The sequence below is a fragment of the Lissotriton helveticus genome, chromosome 11, assembly GCF_964261635.1.
Source record: "Lissotriton helveticus chromosome 11, aLisHel1.1, whole genome shotgun sequence".
Lineage (NCBI taxonomy): Eukaryota > Metazoa > Chordata > Amphibia > Caudata > Salamandridae > Lissotriton > Lissotriton helveticus.
In genome coordinates this window covers 152,669,687-152,689,213 of record NC_136072.1, presented here as the reverse complement: position 1 = coordinate 152,689,213, position 19,527 = coordinate 152,669,687, and the positions used below count along the sequence as shown (strand labels likewise).

Genomic DNA, 19,527 nt, shown 5'->3' with positions numbered 1-19,527 from the left:
GTACGAAAGTCTGTGTCACGACAGCCTTTTATCAATCTTAGACGGATCGCTTGTTCATTGTCGTACTTCTCAAATTCACAATGTGCTACTAGTTTCCTTAGTCTCGTTGCGAAGTCATCCATTGACTCTTCCGGCTGCTGAAAAGCTATGTTAAAGCTATATCTTTCAAAGTCAATGTTTCTTTGGGGATCGAATTTGCTCGTTAGGCACTTTATTAGTCCTTTGTATGTGCTCCTCTCGCTCTCTGGGAGTGTTATTAAGAGGTCTTCTATGTCATCTCCAGCCAGATTTAGGAATAATCCTAGCTTTTTATCGTCAACTACATCAGTTGCTTCCATGTATCGCTCGAACTTCACAATCCACTTTTCCCATCGTATTCCCACTTGTGGCTCCGAAACGCTGAATGGCATCGGTCTGCGATACTGTGCACTGTGCTTTGTATCAGGCATCTTGTCTTCCTGTTTCTTTGATGCTCTTTTTTTTTGGCTGTGTGGGGTGTTTGTAGTGTGCCTGTATTTCCTTTTATGTTTCCCCTTTTGTTTCAGTGACTGTAGGCTCTTTTCTGTGCCTTATGCACTTATTTGCACTCTCTTTTATGTTTCCCCTTTATCTTTCTGTTACTGTAGACCTTTTGTTGTGCCTCTTATGCTTGTTGTCCTTTATTTCCTGGTATTTCTGCTCTTTCTTCGATATTGCCTGTCTTTAAGATGGCCGCCATGCACTTTTGATGGTCATTCCTTGTCTGTGTCCCACACAAAATGGCCACCGAGATTTCGATCGTGAAATCTCGCGTTGCCTGGTCCTAAGATGGCCGCCACGTTGCTGCGCTGCTTCTATTGGCTGCTTTTGCCTGACCCTGTCATGGCCGCCGGGATGTGTCTCTCTCGCGAGACCTCGCGCTTTGGTTTCCAAACGCGAGGACCTCGCGCCTGCACTCTCGGGCACTAGCGTGGCTCGCGCTGTAATTTTTAAATGTGAGGACCTCGCGCCTCCAATCTCAGGCGCTAGCGCGTCTCTGCTCATGCACCTTACCGCGCTTGTAGGATGTTGGTGGACACTGTCTGGGTGGGCTCCCGTGTAGCTCCTCGCGTCTTCCTTTTTATTTTTTGCCGTTTCTGGTGGCGGATCGTTTATTTGACACGTGGGGTCGTCTTCTTCGTCGCCAGATGTCGTGTCGATGAGGGTCACGCCCTCATGAAAGAATACAGGACACAGGTCTGTGAATGCTTCTTCTTTATTCTCTGTGGGGTGGAGCACAGTACGCACATCTGTCCTCGTCCTTGGTCCGCAGTCTACTGTCCTCTTCCTGTCCCTACAGGAAGTGGTGTCCAGTGACCTGGTCACTGCCCTGCGACCCGCAGGGTCCTAATGCCCTACGTCGGCAGTCCTCTACTGTCAGGATGTCACAGCGTTGCGCTCGCCCCCTCCCCCCCCAGCGCCGCGGGGGAATTAGCCCCGTGGCGAAGGTGCTAAGGATTTCCCTTCCCATACAACGCTCATCTGACATGACGTCATACCGTAACTTCTGCACTAGTGAGAAGTGAGCAGTGTGAGCAGGCGCACATCCATGTGCCTGCTGACACTGCAGTGCAGAAAAAAACGGACTGCCTGTGTCACGGCACAAAACAGAGCCTGATAGAGACCCCTTTCGAGGCCCCCTTAAAAAACTGCCGGTGCTCAGCACCGGTGAGACCCGGCCCACTTAAAGCCCTGTGTCTAACATTCATACTTCTCATGACACTGATTCCACACTATAGGTTCTCCTTTTCAAGTCTGGCTTGACAGTGTAGCTGTCTGCATAACCAGTCAATCCTTTAAAAAGTAGATTATTGGCCTTTGGTGCCTCCTAGAGGGAATTTGCTCGTTTATCATTTCGCCTCCTATTGAATTCCTGCATTCCAATGCACAAAGGACTATTTTACATCTCAGAAGTACACTAAATTAGACACATTAAATTCTTTGTCTCATAGATGCATTATGCATCGAAAGCAAACTATTTTGATTTTTTCCGCAGTCACTATCCAAATGCAAGCCAGTCCTATTGGTAGGCCTTTAAGTGGGATGAAAAAACTGGGGGGGTGGGGAGAGGGGGCTCATAGGGGTGTGGCCAATGTAATTAAGGGCGTGGCTTAAACACACATAAGCTTACATTTTGTGATTAGCATAGTGTGCCACCCGTCTGGTATTTTCCTGCTTCTGTCATTGGAATCTGCTATATATCACAACAAGTAACATTACACCTACAACAAGCCAGGACTATTGGCTTTGTCAATGGTTGTTAGTTGCATAAGACAACTAAGCAACAACTACGGCTTTATTGTATGTAACATTGAAAATGCTTCCGCCCTGAAATGGTTAGACTGTGCAAGAACGAGTCTCTTCAAAGTTACATCAAAGGCAGGGAAGGGAGGAACTGCGGCAGAGTTAAGATTTATTTTTCACCCTAAGGGCAAAAATGGAGAGCCCGATAGGGACCCGTCTCAGCACCTGTTTATTAGAACTGCCGGTGCCGGGCACCTGCAGGACCCGGCCCACTTCAAGCTCTGCCTATTAACTTTGAAATCCAACTAGGGGGCAACCTCACATCATCACTTAGCAATGCCATCACATTGAGGGGCATATTATCAAGGGTGGCGATAGGGAATTTTTGCCGCTTTAGTGGCCGTTTTCAGCCGCTAAGCGGCGATAATTCTATCGCCCTATTAGCAAGCTGTCGCTAACAGCAGTTAGCGACAGCTTTTAGGCGATAGCGAGCGGTTTGGGGCCCGCTTTGCATGTTAGCAATATTTATCGCTAATGACATGCAAAGTGGGCGTACCCAAACTGTTAGCGACTGAAAACAGTTGCTAATATCGCTATCGCCTATTAGCAAGGCAGGCGTAGCGATGGAAATATTCACGCTAAGCTCGAATATCTCCAAATACTAACACCTGCCCAGACCAGTTCTTAGCCATGTTATCCAATGGGAGGTGGATAACATGGCTAAGAGCATTTCGTAGCTAATGCGTGAATATCGCTGTATTCTCAGCGAAATTCACGCATTTCACCTGCATTTCACGCATTTCACCTGCGGCAGGTATAATGTATGCAAGGGGGGGCGTATTGACGCCAGAAAGGGTTGTAGAAGTGACGCAGTGAAATCTATGAGATTTCACTGCGTCACCTCTAGGACGCAAATGCATCAATATCTTATGCCTGCCTCACAGCAGGCGTAAGACTGACGCAGGCCCTTTCACATGGGGCTTGCCCCATGTGAAACAACACATTGCTGGAGTTGCGTCACTTTTGTGACACACTCCAGCAATGCGTCACTTTTGCGCCACACAGATACGTCAGAAATACTTACGTATCTGTAGCTCCTTGCGACATGATGCATCATATTATAAATATGACGCATCAATCATGTCGCAAGGAGGGCGCACTGAGAAGTGACGCATCACTGCTTTCACGCAGCGATGCGTCACTTCTCATAAATGAGGCCCACGGGCCTGCGTCAGTCTTATGCCTGCTGTGAGGCAGGCGTAAGATATTGACGCATTTGCGTCCTAGAGGTGATGCAGTGAAATCTCATAGATTGCACTGCGTCACTTCTACAACCCTTTCTTGGGTCAATACGCCCCCCTTGCATACATTATACCTGCCGCTGGTATAATGTGGTGCAAGGGTTTACAAAGTGACGCATCTACCTAGATGCGTCACTTTGTAAATATGGCGCAACAAGGCGCATTTTTTACGCCACTGGTGCATCACAAAAAGTGACGCACTGGCGGCGTAAAAGTGACGCACAGCCTCATAAATGAGACCCTATATATCTAGTATGACTAGGGCCACTGGAATTATGTGGCATAGGATGACAAAATTATGTGAAAGGGTTGATTGAATTATGCGTCGAGAAACGGCAGATTATACATTATAATGAGGCCCATTTTGGGATAGTATTATTTCCTTATGTTGTCATTTTTTTCGTCACAGTGTAACACCGAGCAAAGGTTTCACCTCATTAGTTCTACTTTAACACCCAGATGCACAATGAGCAACAGAACGATGACCAGTTAACTTTTGCAAAGGGCCTGCCAACGTGTGGCAACACACGTTACTGTGTTGTTAGTAACTTTTGATCTGTTTGAGCAGAAACAATTTAATTTTTTTGTTAAAATCTGCAGATTATTCCGAAGATGATGGATTATGTGGCAAATGCGACAAACGCATGAATATGCGGAAAACTCCGTAGCCACAATATCACATAATTCCATACCAGAGGCAAAGGCTTTATGTATGGTTTGGCCTTCATCAAACCTCAGGCGTTACAGTCAATAAATGGCAGCTTTTGCTGATGCTCATATGGCGTGTCCCTTGTTAAAAAAAAAGGAGGGCACCATCAATAGTTCTATCTCCACACTCCTTACAGGCTTTATCCCAGCTCTGAAGTTGGCCCCTAAAATGAAGATTTCTTTCGTTTCTTAATTTAACCTTCTATAACATCAATAATTGTTTGGAAGCGAGTGGATGTTCACTTCTTAAGTATGATGTCTCCAGTGAATGACATATGCAGGCCTTCATGTTTATTTCTTAAATTGTTTGAAAAGAAGCAGGGCTGATTTGAATATGTATGGCCCCTCTCTGGCGTAGCAGCACAGTGGGCAAACAATTGATGAACTGGAATGTAGCCCCAGCAACTGCCAGAGGACAAGACTTTTGAAAATATTCCCCTCCTCAGCTTTTGTTGAGTGGCCACTTAAGGAGCTTAACAATGTTGTTTCAACTTTATCTGCATGTACATGCATTGGAGACATATGATAAAGATAAATCAAATTAAAAAAAAAATAATCTAATACTGGTCACAAAGAACATATGTTCTTTCTGCTAAAGTTTACTTGCAGTCATGACTGCAAATATATAGCCCAGAGTCCTACATTCCAAAATATTAAGAGTGGGCAATTTCTCCATTTTGTTGTGGGTCAGGACAATGTCTTAACCAATTGGTCAGGAATATTGCATGTCAGGTTTTTCTCTGTTTTATAGGGGGTCCAGCATCCATAGATTCAGGGGAAATTTAATCTTAGAGGTATGTACTATTGCCTTGCTCGACCCCATTGACACAACATTTAATCAGTGGTCACGATCTGAACCATAGATGGTTTTGTTTTATTTTTTTATTTATTTATTTATAGAGTTTTGTATAGCGCGGACAAGACCCGTGGGTATCAGAGCGCTTAACAGGTAAAGAATGACATATAACATTATCATAACAGTATAAACAGACAAAATATATATGAGGTAGTGGCGGTATAATGTATGGACATAATTAGCTATAAAAATTCCTAATGTCAAACATATATCCATTATAATAACATTCATAACAACAAAAATCGATATGAGGTAGAAGGCAATGAAATGTGTGGGCGTGATTAGATATATAAATTCCAAAGTATGTGCAAGTGGCCTTAGATGGTTAGTAAGGCTTGGCTAGTGTCCAGGTATCAATCAGGCTCGGTGAGGTAGGGTTATATGGCGTTCCAGTGCATATAAAGAATAATAAGGATGAATACATGGAGTGAGGTAGAGGTTATATAGTTTTGTCTGAGAGATATAGTAATAAGTTTACAGGTATATGAGGTAGCATTAATGTGTCAAGCCTCTGCTTGAGCATGGCGACAGTCAATTGTCTGGTATTGATCTTCCAGTTTTCATAGAGAGGACAATCCTCTGTTAGCGTAAATGGTCATCTTAGTACTCCGTAGGTTTCTCTAAGTCGGGTATTTACTCATCAAGTGGTTCTTAAGTTCTCGTTTGAATGTTAATGTATTTTTTATCTTCCTGATGTTTGGTGGGATTGAGTTCCAGACTCTGGGGGCAGCTCCAGAGAATGCTCGGTTGTAGGTCTTTTTCTTGTGGAAAAAGGCTGGTCGCAATAGCAACTCTCTTGCGCTTCTAGTTGTTCTGTTACCTCCTGATAACTTAAGTTTCTTTGCTAGGTATCTAGGGGTGTTGTAGTGAACTGCTTTATGTGTAATACAGGCCATCTTCATTTGAATTCTGGCCTCATAAGGTAGCCAGTTTAGTGCTTTCAGGTGAGGAGATATATGATCGAATTTCTTCGTTCCCGTAATGAGTCTTGCCGCTGCGTTGAGGCAGGCTTTTAATGGTGCTGTGGATGTTTTCGGTAGGCCGGCTAGTGTGGTGCAGCCGTATTCGATCCTAGAGATAACTAGTGATTGGATAGCCAGTTTTAGATCCGTCTCTGAAATAAAGGGTTTCAGTTTTCTTAAATAATTCAAGTGGAAGCGGGCGCTCTTGGCCATTGAATTAATATGGTCTTTCATGTCAAGGTTTTCATCTAGCGTAATTCCTAGTGATTTGGCTGAGTTCACTAGGGTCGGGGTGCAATTTAGCGCCGTCACCATTTTAGTCCATTCCTTAACTTCAGCTTGGCTCCTTGTCGGTGAAATTAGCAGGAATTCTGTTTTCTGGGCATTTAATTTCAGATGGTTCATTGTTAACCATCGCAAAGCTTCCTTTAGTGTCTTGTTCATTAGGTCAATGTCCTCGAGGGAGGCGATCTTTATGTATAATTGCGTGTCGTCTGCATACATATGGTAGGATATCTGTGATTTTTGCAGAATCTCAGTGAGAGGTTCTACATACAGGTTGAATAGATCTGGGGATAACGTTGAGCCTTGTGGGACCCCGATTGCATTGGGGCTCGGGGAAGAGATTGCTTGATTAACCAGGAATCGTTGAGTCCTATTCTGTAGGAAGGAATTGAACCATTTCAGAACGTTTCCGGACAGACCCATCCTGTCTTGTAGCCTGGTCATTAGTACTTCGTGCTTTACCGTGTCAAATGCTGATGACAAGTCTAGGAGGATCAGTAGGCAAGTTTGGTTACGGTCTAGGGCTTGTAAGGCGTCATCGACAATGTGCAGGATCGCAGTTTCAGTACTGTGTCCTGTTCTGAATCCTGATTGGCAGTCGTCAAGTAGCGAGAATTTCGCTATATGTTGGCTTAGTTGGCCCTGCACGCATTTTTCAATGAGTTTGGCCAGTAGAGGGATGTTGGTCACTGGACGATAGTTGTTCGGGTCTGTTGCATCAGCTGTCGGTTTTTTGATGATGGGCACTACCTGCCCTGTTTTTAGGCAGTCAGGGAGAGTCCCTTGTGCAAGTGAGGCATTTATTATCTCGGTCCAGATTGGAACTAGAGTATGGCTGATTTCTCTTATACACTTTCCTGGTAAAGGGTCTTGATAGTGGTTGTTTGGTCTGAGTTCCGCCAGCGTTTTGGCGATCTTTTCCTGGTCGTATAGTTCAAATGTATCCCATGTTGCCTTGTTTTTTGTTTGGAAACCCTCTGTTAAGACATTGGCCTCAATTTTAGGTGGAGGAAGGGTCATCAGGTTAGTTGCTGCATTTGTGAGTTCAACTTCTAGCAGCTTTGATTTTTCCGTGAAAAATGAGGAGAATTCCTCGCAGCTTATGGGAGTTTTAGTATTCTCTTGAACCGTTTTGGCGAGTTTGTTTGACTGTTGTTTTAAAATCTCGAAGAGTTTTCGTGGTCTGTTTATGGCATTGTCCAGTTCAGCTCTGAAACATTATTTTTTGGAGTTGATTATCTTTTTGTTATATTCTTTTCTTGTTTTCCTGAGGGCTGTCAGCTCCGGGGAGGAGGGATGTTGTCTCCATTTCCTTTCGGCCATTCTCAGTTTGCGCCTGTCCTCGTTCAGTGACTCATTAAACCAGGGATTTTTTGGTTTCTCTGCGACTTTTTTCAGTTTTTGGGGCATGGTGTCATTTTTTTTTTATTTTTTTTTTTTAAAAACCTTTATTGAAAGACACGTATAAGTACAAGCGCTGGCCTACAACCACAGGGGCCGGCCGCAAAGTCAGGAGAATCAAAATAACAAAGCAATGTATACGATAGGGTGAATACAGGATGGATGCAAATAAAGTCGCTACATCGCCAGCGCCAGGATAAAAGAGGTTTCATTTTACATTATATAAAGGAGGCAGCAACCATATCTACCAGCGCGTCATGCAACATATACAGAAAAGAAGGGGGGGGGGCGGGAGGGAAATAGCCCCCCACGCAAGCAGACGACCACAGTAGGGCAAAGCCCAAAGACCTCACACGCCCATACCAGGTGCAGAATAGAGGAAGAATACCAGCAAACAAATAAAGTGGACGCCACACGTACAGCCCACCCGCCCCGAAAAAGGAGAAAGTGCAGACGCTAGCGAAACAGAGGAGTGAACACCAAGGGACATAGCCCACCCCCTGGAAAAAGGCAAAAAAGAGACCATAGAATAAAACAAACTAAAATAACAAACCCCCCCCCCCCACCCTACATCACTGTAATGGCTACGGCCTACCCCACTAAACAGCGTGCCTGTCGCCCAGAGTCACCCGAAATATAGAAAAAGAGAAAGGGAATTATAACGAAGAAAGAGAGGGGAATAAGAAAAGGAAGGAGAGGAAAAGGAAGAAAGAGAAAGGAGAGGAGCCAGCGACCGAGACATAAAACGCTACCCCCCCGCAACAATAATGCACTAATCGAGGTCGAAAAGGAGAGTCAAAAAAAGCCTACACCAGGATGTAAACAGGAACCATCCAGAATAACGAGGCCCGGAGATGCCATGTAAAAAGGGGTCCCACAGGCATCCGGGCACGATCACCCCTGTCCACTTTTATGAAGAGTCGAGCCTCCCAACCCCGCCACAGCCAAAAAACAGCAGAACACAGTGGGTCCATACCAATCAGGAAAAGCCGGTGGGATCTCCGCAAAACACCGTCCCGGCAAACTAGAAGCAACCAGGAGAACTCGGCAACAGTCAGAATGGAAAAGTTCCTCAAAGATCCACGTGGTCAAGCACAGTATCTGGGCCGTCCAGCACGAAGCAAAGAAAACAGGATGTAGAAAGCACTGCAGCATCGGCACCGGGTCCGCTAGATCCCATAGAATCGAGCACCCAGCCGGAGATCCCAGCACAGCCGCCGGCGAAGTTTCAGGCAGTACAATTCGGGGAGACGACACTTCGTCACAAAATGGCGGAGCCACCATGGCAGCTATCCGCAAGTCCAAGGCTCGACATTTCAAGGACAGGTCGATCCGCAGAGCAGACAGGGCAAACCAGATAGCACTCCGAGTAGGGGCCGCCCAAACCAAACGAGGGCTGGAGAAAGCAAATGCGGCAACCTCCCTGTCTCCAGGAGAAAGACACCCCGAGGGGCCATCCGCCATCTTAAGTACAGCACCCTCCGCCATCGCCGCAGGTTCTTCCAAGTCCATCAGGAGCACCGGCGGCCCCAGGGCTCACCGCCAAACCGCGGCGGATGGCGCTCGGCGGAGAAAGGAGAGTCACCAGAAGAACGGGCGTGCTCCCCACAGCACTCGGGGGGAGCCCAGCACCGGATCCCGGGCGGGACTAACAACAGGAGTGGGTTTCCCACTAGAGGGGTGCCGGACAGCGCGGCTTCTCTTCTTCGGGCCGGTAGGCGAACGGACATGCGGGGTGGCCCACCAGCGGGGGCGGGTCTGCCCCGGGGGTCCCGGCCCGCGGCTCTCAGGCTCCCACCATCGGGTCTCCCCACCGGTTCCGGACCGCCGGCACTCCGATCATCTCCGGGCAGGCACAGCACTCGAGGCCCCGGCGTCAGGGCCGGGAAGGCCAACAAAGTGACCAGGGCAGAACGCCGGAATCACTGCACGCCAGAGCCCCGGAAAAGGATGGTAAGTGACGGCTCTTCCCCAGTGACCAAATTCGGAACACCCCGAACAGGATGAAATACAGGATAGGTGGCGGGGAGGAAGAGATCACGGAGCGAGGCGGTTATGCGACCGTTCCGATCGCCATCTTGGCTCCTCCCCTCGGGCATGGTGTCATTGACGATATTACCGATCGAGGTTACGTAGTGATCCGTCAGCTCATTGACATTTTGCTTATTGTTGGGTGGCTTCAGATCTTTTTCACACCTTTCAACCAGTAGTTCAATATTGGCCTCTTTTGTGTCTCGGATCAGTTTCTTGAGCTTGCGAGGTTGTACGGTCCTGCCCTTTTTCATTGTAGGTATCGCGAATGTTATGGCGTGATGGTCAGACCAATCACATGGGTCTATAGCGAGGATTGATGCCTCATCGTTTCTTGAGATGATCCAGTCTAAGGTCCCTCCTCGTGAGTGAGTGGGTTCGTTGCATGCTTGTATAAGTTTTAGCTCACTGAAGAAGTCCTTAAGCGAGTTGATCAGTTTGTCATTGTCGTCCTCCCAATGTAGGTTAAAATCGCCTAGGTATATGTTATTGGCATCCGAATTGGAGTTGGTCGTTATGATCTCCATCAGTTGCTCTGTGAACTTAGCATTCTCTCCTGGTGGGTGGTAGAATGCATGCAGGTTGCAGCTTTGATTATATGGTGTTCTTACATTAATACCAAGGTATTCACATGATTCTAGATTAGACGTAAGGTGCTAATTACAGATGGTTGTCATTTGGTCATTAGCTGTATCCTGACCACATGTTTTCTTTCTGATTCTTTAGGGAGATGAAAGGCAGAGTGCAGAGACTAAACCTTAACAATTTAAACATGTTCTTCTATGCACAACACTGTTTGCATCAACATGTCACCAGATGCAGCCATGACAGGCACTATATATTAAATAACCATGCAGCTTTTAATTGCACCACACACCAAACCTCTGTTTAGGTAATGATATTCTGGCAAGAGGATCTCCTAGCTGAACACAAATTATTTTATAACAAAGGGGCATATTATCAACAAATAGCGGTATTTATCGCTAAGTAGGCTTAGCGGCAATTTTTTTATCGCCGCGCATCACCGGATTTTATCGCTGAGATAACGTGCTATTAGCAACGTTTATCTCAAAAGCGATAAAATTCCCAGCGATAGAAGCAAAATCCGTGAATATCGCTGAGAATACAGCGATATTCACGCATTATCGCTAACAGGGTCTTAGCCATTATATCCACCTACCATTGGATATAATGGCTAAGAACTGGTCTGAGCAGGCGTTAGTTTTTGGAGATATTCGCGCTTAGCGCGAATATTTCCATCGCTACGCCTGTGTTGGTAATAGGCGATAGCGATGTTAGCGACTGCTTTCAGTCGCTAACAGGTTGGGTACGCCCACTTTGCATGTCATTAGCGATAAATATCGCTGACATGCAAAGCGGGCCCCAAACCGCTCGCTATCGCCTGCAAGCTGTCACTAACTGCTGTTAGCGACAGCTTGCTAATAGAGCGATAGAATTATCGCCGCTTAGCGGCCGAAAACGGCCGCTAAAGCGGCGATAATTTCCGATCGCTCACCTTGATAATATGCCCCATAGTTTTGTGTTTTATTTTGTGATCTAGTCAGTATGAAAGTATGTTAAATAGGGTTTGGGGCAGGTGTCCCTAACTTTGTGTCCCATTTATATTCTCTTTGTTATATTATCCAAGTTGTTGTATTTTATTGTTTTTTATTCACAGATATATAGCGCTACTTACCACTGACAAGGCGCTGAAACTGTTTGTGGACAGGTAGCTACTCCTTACCAGTGCCATGGGTGGAAGAGTGTGGCTGTCATGTGGCCTTTAAGGGTTGTGCCAGTGTAGTGCATGAGTATAGGAAGTATGCCAATATCTTGTTTTTCTGGCTGATCTTTGCATGAAATTAAAATTAAAAGGAGTATGGGAGGGGATGCTTGAGGACAGGGTATGTGGACATGCAAGAGTGCACTCAGACGGTCATACATGTGGTCATCCAAGTGTTCATGCAAGCATTTATGCAGGTGATCATGGAAGTGGTCATGAAGCAAAAAACTGCTATTTTATCATTAATATCTGAATCTGGAAATAGTGATCCAGCACCAATAAGCAGAGAATTTGGGGGATTCATAGAAGACATTGGCAGTCTAATTACATTTCATTTGTAGTGGACTTAATGTATTAAAACTAATTATAGTAGAATAGTATATCCATATTTCAAGTGGTCCCCATTGTAGTGTGTCTCAGTTTAATTAGTCATGACACCTAGGCTTAGACCCTACCTTTGTAAGTCTGAACAACATGTAAATGTGGGTATAACAGTTATAACTTCACTGGTGTCTCACTGAATATTTGTCTTTTTCCAAGTCTTCCAAGTTGAGCAGACCAGCATGCATGACCAGAGAAGAATTTGTGAAGCTGGCCCACACGTTCATTGGCCAAGGCAAGAAACACGAGTACGGGGAGCTGTTTGATAAAATAGACGCAACGCGAGATGGATTCATTAATTGGGACAAATTGAGCTCTTACATGCTTCTCGAACTTTACGAGAAAGACGAACGCGCCAAATCCTCAGCGGTTCCCCAGTGGAAGGACATCCGGCTCCTGATGCCGATCCACAAAGACATTGTTCAGAAAATCGTTTTCTTGAAAGGTTCTAGCCGCTACTTGACTCTGAGCAAAGATGGTTTACTTGGAGTTTGGGGAGAGAATTTAAAGCTGCAAAGAACTCTACGCATCGCTACAGACAGCGTCAAGCCCAAAGACCTCTGGGTAATCGGTTTGGTGTTCTTGGCCAATGTGAACAAGGTACACATTTTTTTCATTGGTAATTCATTTTTGTATGTCCATCCTGAATCACTACCGGGATCTGTGTGTTTGGGGTGCTGCTTACACATAGCGATTCTCAATGGGATCTATTAATGTTTGAACCAAAATCCCATTGCAAAACATTAAAATTTTACAGACTACATAAAGGTAGTGGTAACCCATTTGCAAATAAAAAGTCCTGGTCCACTGCCTACCTCTGAAAAATTTTCTTGTTAACATTCACAAAGGGGGTGAGGTCTCTTTGGTGCAGGCAAATTGTCCAGCCCAATTAAATCAGACACCCAGAGATATTATATAAATGCGTGCTTAGCGCGAATATTTACATCGCTACGCCTTCCTTGCTAATAGGCGATAGCGACTGCTTTCAGTCGCTAACAGGTTGGGTACACCCACTTTGCATGTCATTAGCGATAAATATCGCTGACATGCAAAGCAGGCCCCAAACCGCTCTCTATCGCCTACAAGCTGTCGCTAACTGCTGTTAGCGACAGCTTTCTAATAGGGCAATAGAATTATCGCCGCTTAGCGGCCGAAAACAGCCGCTAAAGCGGCGATAATCACATATCGCCTGCCTTGGTAATATGCCCCTATGTTTCGAGCAAATTGTAATTAAAGGGAGCTGTGAATGAGGGTGGCAAAGACCCTATGTATTTCAAACAGATTACTTAAAAAAACTCAGGAAAGTTGAAAATCAATACAATTAATGCAATTAGATGTATTTTCCTCATTTTTAACATCACTCTATGCAGATTGTACCTCATTTGCACACAGAAATGTGATAATTTCTGAAAATGTTCTCATATTTTTCTTGTGATTTGGACTGCCTCTAGATATGACAATTGATGTGTGTTTGGACGGAAAAGTGCTCTGCATGCTAAGAGACGTGTACCCCTGCCTTGAGTGCCCATCTGTACTGTTGTTCGTATCCCTAAGACAGTTTTTTTTGCCATTGGCAAACACGGATCATGCAGGTGCACCATGACATAGGCCTGTCTCACAGACTGCAGTCTTGTTGAACCGGGAGGGGGGCCTAATACACTATCCTCATAGTGGTGGACGGCTAATGCCGTCACCAGAAGTTAAGCAGCATGAGTGCGTGATGGCCGCATTTCATGTAGTGATCAGTAGGAGTGAACAGATCCTTTTTTAGGTCTCGCCTGTCGATGCGCATGCGCATCGAGCAAGGCGAGAGTATTGGCACTTATCCGCTCTTTATCCACACTGCAAGGAATCGTGGCGATTCCTTGCAGTGCACGAGAAATTTAAGCTCAATGCGCATGCGCATTGAGCTTAAATGCGCGTGCACATGCCCCCAGCCGCCTGCCTTGCCTACTCTCTCTCACAGCCTCCCCCAGCTCCGCCCCCTCACTACTTGATTGCACGGCCGCTAGGCCGTGCCTCCCCTACTCTCCTCCCCCCTCCTCCTCCTACTCTCCTCCCCTGCCTGCCTGCCGTGTCGCACCTCGCACCTCTCCCCTCTCCGCCCCCTCCCCTGCCCGCCGTGTTACGGTGAAAGGCTTGTCAGTAATTTGCAGGCATTCACTTGCATTCCTCGCATCGCTGTTCTAGAGCGCGCGCTTTAACGCTCCTCCCCATCCCCCAACACAGAGCTCATCTCACAGCCGGACCTTTTCACCTTGCCGAGCTCTCTCCAATTTGTTCTCTGGGGTAGGTCTTTACTGTAAGGGGCTCGGGTTGTGTCGCTATGCCCAGCTGTCCTCTGCTTCCTTTGATGCCCCTGTTTGACATGCACTTTCCATGCACTTTACATGCGGATTAAACAACCTCCGCTGCCCTGGGAGACGCAAGAGCACTTAAATTGCCTTCACCAGGCCCAGAGTCCATCGACGTCACCACCAAGCCGCGCTAGGATTGGAGCCAGCTCTGAGAGTTATTTTTCACGACCACAGATCCAGGAAGAGCCACGCACCCTGTGAGCAGCTAAAATAATGAACCCGAAACCACCAGCCGGGGCTGTAAAATCACACGACAGCCAGTCGTCTGCAAGCAGTCCGGAGCTTCCGTCTTCTCAGTGAGTCTGTCCATGCTTTTTATGACAGTGAGTCACAATAGATTACAGTGGGCTCACAGGAACACACCACACAGGCAGAGCAATATATTTCATATGTTTGTAAGTGGGACTTTAGCCCTAAATGTATTTTTTCTTCGCCTCAGTGCTTGTTTTCTTTTCTTTATCCCATGTCCCTCCTCCACTCAGCCCCCATGTCTCTTGCCCCGGTACCCTTTGCACCGTCGGTTTTACCCACTTCATGTCTCCTCTTCCAGTTCGTCCCTCGGGTTTCCGGTTCCTGTTCCCCTGGCACTGCCTGTTGTACATATCTCCTGCCCCCAACCAGCCAGTTCCTGTCTCTGTCCCCATGGCACGTTCTGTTTTTAGTGTCTGTATCACCTGCCCTCTCCTCCAGTCAGCACCCACATCTTTTGTCCCAGTTTCCCCAGCACTGTGTTATCTATTGACTGATCCGCTTCTCTTGCCTACTGCCCCTGGTACGATTGATTTTAACTGTCTCCCGTCCCTACCTTCGGTGAATTTCTGTGTCTTCTGCCCCTGTGTCCCTGGAACTGCCTGTTTCCCTCTCGCTCTCTCCGGCTCGGTACTCTCGGTTTGTGTTACCTGTTGAGCCTGCAGCCTCCCTGCTCTCTCTATCAGTACGCTGACTACAGATGAGCGCAACAGTTATTAAAATGTGAAATTTACCAGCAACGCTATGTATAAATTGTTGCGTTCCTCAAAGACATTTATCTTTTTGTCATCCAGTGGAGTCTTTCCTGCTAGGATCAACAGAGCAGCTTTGTGGTACAGTAATTAGTCACACCATAAACTGGTTTCCAGATTAGTAACTGTGAAATTAAAAGACCATCTTATTTATGAATTTATAAAGCCGAATATCTACTTCAAATAAATCATGGAACCAGGGAGACATTAGTGATGATTTAATGGAAAGGAAGTGTCTCAGTAATGCTGCATTTAGACACCGACATTAACTTTGGTCGGGCTTTTGTTACTGTGTTTTCAAACTGTTATTGCAGCACATTCTTTCATCCACCAGCGAGGTTTAAAGGACACTCCACAACCACAGTGGCCTCCGTACGTCTGTGGCAATAAGTCAGACATTATTGCTCTTGTATAATTCCTGCCCTTCGGCAGTATCTTTTCGAACCAAACATAAATGTTCCTTTAAATATTTTACAGAAACGTGTTTTTAATGGTAAGAAATCAGTTTCAGAAGTCCTACAAATTGTCATACTCTCAAAGTACTTCTCGAGAGCGGGCTCTTGGTTTTGGTGGAGTGGCGAGAGGGTTGCTTTTTAACAACATTTCGCTCCAGTCTTGGATTCAGTTCTTTGTTTTGTAAATAGTTGCCTTTTTACCTCCTGTTGACTGCTGACGTTCATATAATATTTGTATTTCTGCAGGAATTTCGGTAGATGTCAATACCTTTGGAACATTTAGCACATTATTCTCAGCAATAGTGCTCCATTTAGCAACCATCCTGTGACCTTCGGGAATAAGCTGTGAAGTGCTTGTTAACTCCCACAAAGTAGCTACCCACATTAGGCACAGAAATGGCGGAGGCATGCTCTCACCAATTCTCAAATGAGGAAATGGCAAATACTACAATCTGTAACAGGCAACAAAATGGAGCCTCCGTTTTAAAACGTAGCATACAAGTACTGGTGTGCTAACACTCATGATGATTGTTGTATTATTGAACACCTTAGGTGTTTAATAATAACGGGTAACAAGGAGTTGCTTATGAACCAGTACAGACGTTGAAGTGAATGAGAGCATTACAGTTTACAGCTTTTACAGATCTGCAGTTTCTGGTATCTTAGGTGTTTTATGTGTACACTAATGTGCATGCAGGCCTTCATGTGAGTTCAGACTAATGGTTATACAAAAATGCTTTACATAAAAATTATTCGCCTTCACTCTATCTATCTATCTATCTGTCGCCCTCACTCTATCTGTCGCCCTCACTCTGTCTGTCGCCCTCACTCTGTCTATCGCCCTCACTCTGTCTGTCGCCCTCACTCTGTCTGTCGCCCTCACTCTGTCTGTCGCCCTCACTCTGTCTGTCGCCCTCACTCTGTCTGTCGCCCTCACTCTGTCTGTCGCCCTCACTCTGTCTGTCGCCCTCACTCTGTCTGTCGCCCTCACTCTATCTGTCTGTCTGTCTATCGCCCTCACTCTATCTATCTATCACCCTAACTAACTCTATCTCCCTCCCTCTATCGATCTATCGCCCTCCCTCTATCGATCTATCGCCCTCCCTCTATCTATCTATCGCCCTCCCTCTATCTATCGCCCTCCCTCCCTCTATCTATCACACTCACTCTATCTATCTATCGCATCACCACAGCATCACTCAGGGGCACCACAACATCAATCTGTGCAAACATTCAACAACAACTGGTTCAAATATGTTCTCTCAATGTTTCAAACTTTATTACAAATGTTACAAAAAGATGTTAATATTTCACTTCTGTTCTTGGATTTTCGTCACAATAAAATACACTGAACATAATCTTCACATAAAGTTTTTTACAAAAGTTTAAGCTATTGCCATTATAAATTACAATCACTTTTATTTAAGTATTAATTATTAAAAAAAAATGTAAAAGCCATTGTTATTTGTAATATCAATACATCTAAGTCACGTAAATACAACACATGTTGCATTACAAATGCTATAGGTATCACATGTGCAAAAGTTAAAGCTATTGGCATTGTAAATGACAAAGCTATTAATTTTGCAATTTTCAAAACCAGCACATAAATAAAAAAAATTGTCATTTACAATACCAATAGCTCAAACTTTCCTAATGCGAGACCTATTGCATTGCAAATGCTTGTTACACTGTGTCACTGGAGTGAGGCCTACAGGCTCATTCGCCTTTTTAAAAGTTTAAGTGCTGTGTGCTTAATTCACCCTTGGCCTACATCAGTTAGATCTAGGGTGCTGCGCAGCACAGGTGTGGTAACTCTGTGGTAGACGTATGTGTGCCTGGGAAGGGTACACTACAGGCATAGGGCAGTGCTGTGCAGTACAAGTGTGAATACTGCAGGTGCTGTGTGTATGTATGCCTGTGAAGAATACATTACATGAGAGATACAGTTCTGTGCAGTGCGTGCGTAATGGAAGCATGTGCTGGGTGTATTTGTGCTTGCGAGAAGTACAGTACATGCAGTGTGAAGTGTTGTGCAGAGTGCACATGGGGAGTGTGTGTGCTCGCAATATGCATGTTTTCAAATAGCACACCATGGCACAATACAGAAAGTATACAGAACTGAGCATTGCACACAGAGTGACTGTATGTGATGCATGTATGTGTGCCTGTGGTGGCTCAATACAGTCATGTACAATACATGCATTACATTACAATTTGTGCATGGACGGAGCACATTACAGGGTTGCACGCTACAATTTTCGCAAAGCCATTGAGCAACACAGAACTTTGGTGTGTATCTACCATCTTTGTTGAACTAATACACATCTTTTTCCATCCAGCGGTTAGTTTGCATCCGCAGACACAGTTTTGCCAAAAGATAATATAGTTAAGCAATCAGTGTATGAAGCATACGAAACTGGAGGTTCACCTTGCTGACGAAGGTCGACATACTGACAATACCAGTAGGCTTCTTATTTGTGTTTACAAACTTATTATCTCAAGAAAAACATGTGCATACCCACAGAAATGTTAATGTAGCATATGCACTGTCGCACCTGCATACTCATTTTATTATCATATGACGTGATTTATTTATTATGTATTGATATTTTTTAGGGGCATGATATTTTTTTTGTGTTTTGATAGAATCTTGTCTAGTGCCATTATCGGCAACTTCCCACGCCCACAGTCGGAGTATGCGTTAATAAATAAATACACAAGACAACTTTTGTTATGGGAAAATAGCGGACTCCTAACAGGAGCCCAACAACTAGTGAGGGGTGTGTTGGTGCCTAAATGGCACTAAAGACCCACCCTTTCAGGGTGGCCCCCTGTGGGGGCCGCGGGCAGCCACATTGTATGGTGTTCAACACCTATCACTTCTTGGTATTGTGTCGTCAATGGGGATGCATGGAGAGATTGTAGTATTCTGTTTAGTTTTAGGGTCTTCGTAGGCACACGTCCTGGTTTAATCATGTGGTAACATTTAAAAGCACTTGGGACGTTTGTACATGTTTAATTTGCGTTCACACGCAGTGTATGGCAAATCTCAGCGTGAGTACAGGTGCAGGTAAATCAAATTGAGTTTTCTATGTAACATTTAAACCATGAGCTCAAAATGTTTGGTCACGTCCTGGTTGCTATGTTTTTGCACATTTTTATTTTACATTTTGGGTGAGGACTTTGTTACATTTTTTAATTTTTTTATTTATTTATTTTAAATTAATTTTCATAAAGGCTCATACAGTGCATAGGTATGCCAATCCTGAGTACAATTGTAGAAGGCCAGAATATAAAAGGGAACAAAAGCAAAAAGAACAACCAACATGTGGCTACAATGTACGCTAGAAGGAATAGATTCAATCACAGTGTAAAAAAATCATCTGCACATATCCCCCCCACAGGCTAGCACAACGTTCATCATTTATACAGTAATTCTCATGGGCATAAGGCGGCACAATGGATCTTAAGTAAAGCAGGAGAGGTTCCCATATGTCATTTGGCTTAGATGACGACGGCAGTTCCTCTGCATAGAGAACTAAATTGTCCCTACAATACGTCAGGTCTCGGAGCCATTGTTCAGTTGAAGGACTCTGCTTGCTGTCCCACACCATCGCCACCCGTCTTTTGGCTAATAGCAGCGCCACCTGCACCAATCTGCCCATGACACCTTTCAGGAGAGGAAGCAGGGCTAAAAACACATCTGTGGAGAACACGGCAACTACACCCCCACCATTTTAG

At 45.2% G+C, this 19,527-nt stretch overlaps 1 protein-coding gene across 1 annotated transcript in view; it reads left to right on the top strand.

Annotated features, from left to right (window-relative positions):
- WDR49 (WD repeat domain 49) overlaps positions 1–19,527 on the top strand; it is a 676,266-nt gene that overhangs the window by 4,097 nt on the left and 652,642 nt on the right. The window contains exon 3 of the mRNA XM_078668100.1: positions 12,130–12,570. Within this exon, the coding sequence (XP_078524226.1) occupies positions 12,130–12,570 (441 nt within the window). The remainder of the gene's footprint in view (positions 1–12,129; positions 12,571–19,527) is intronic.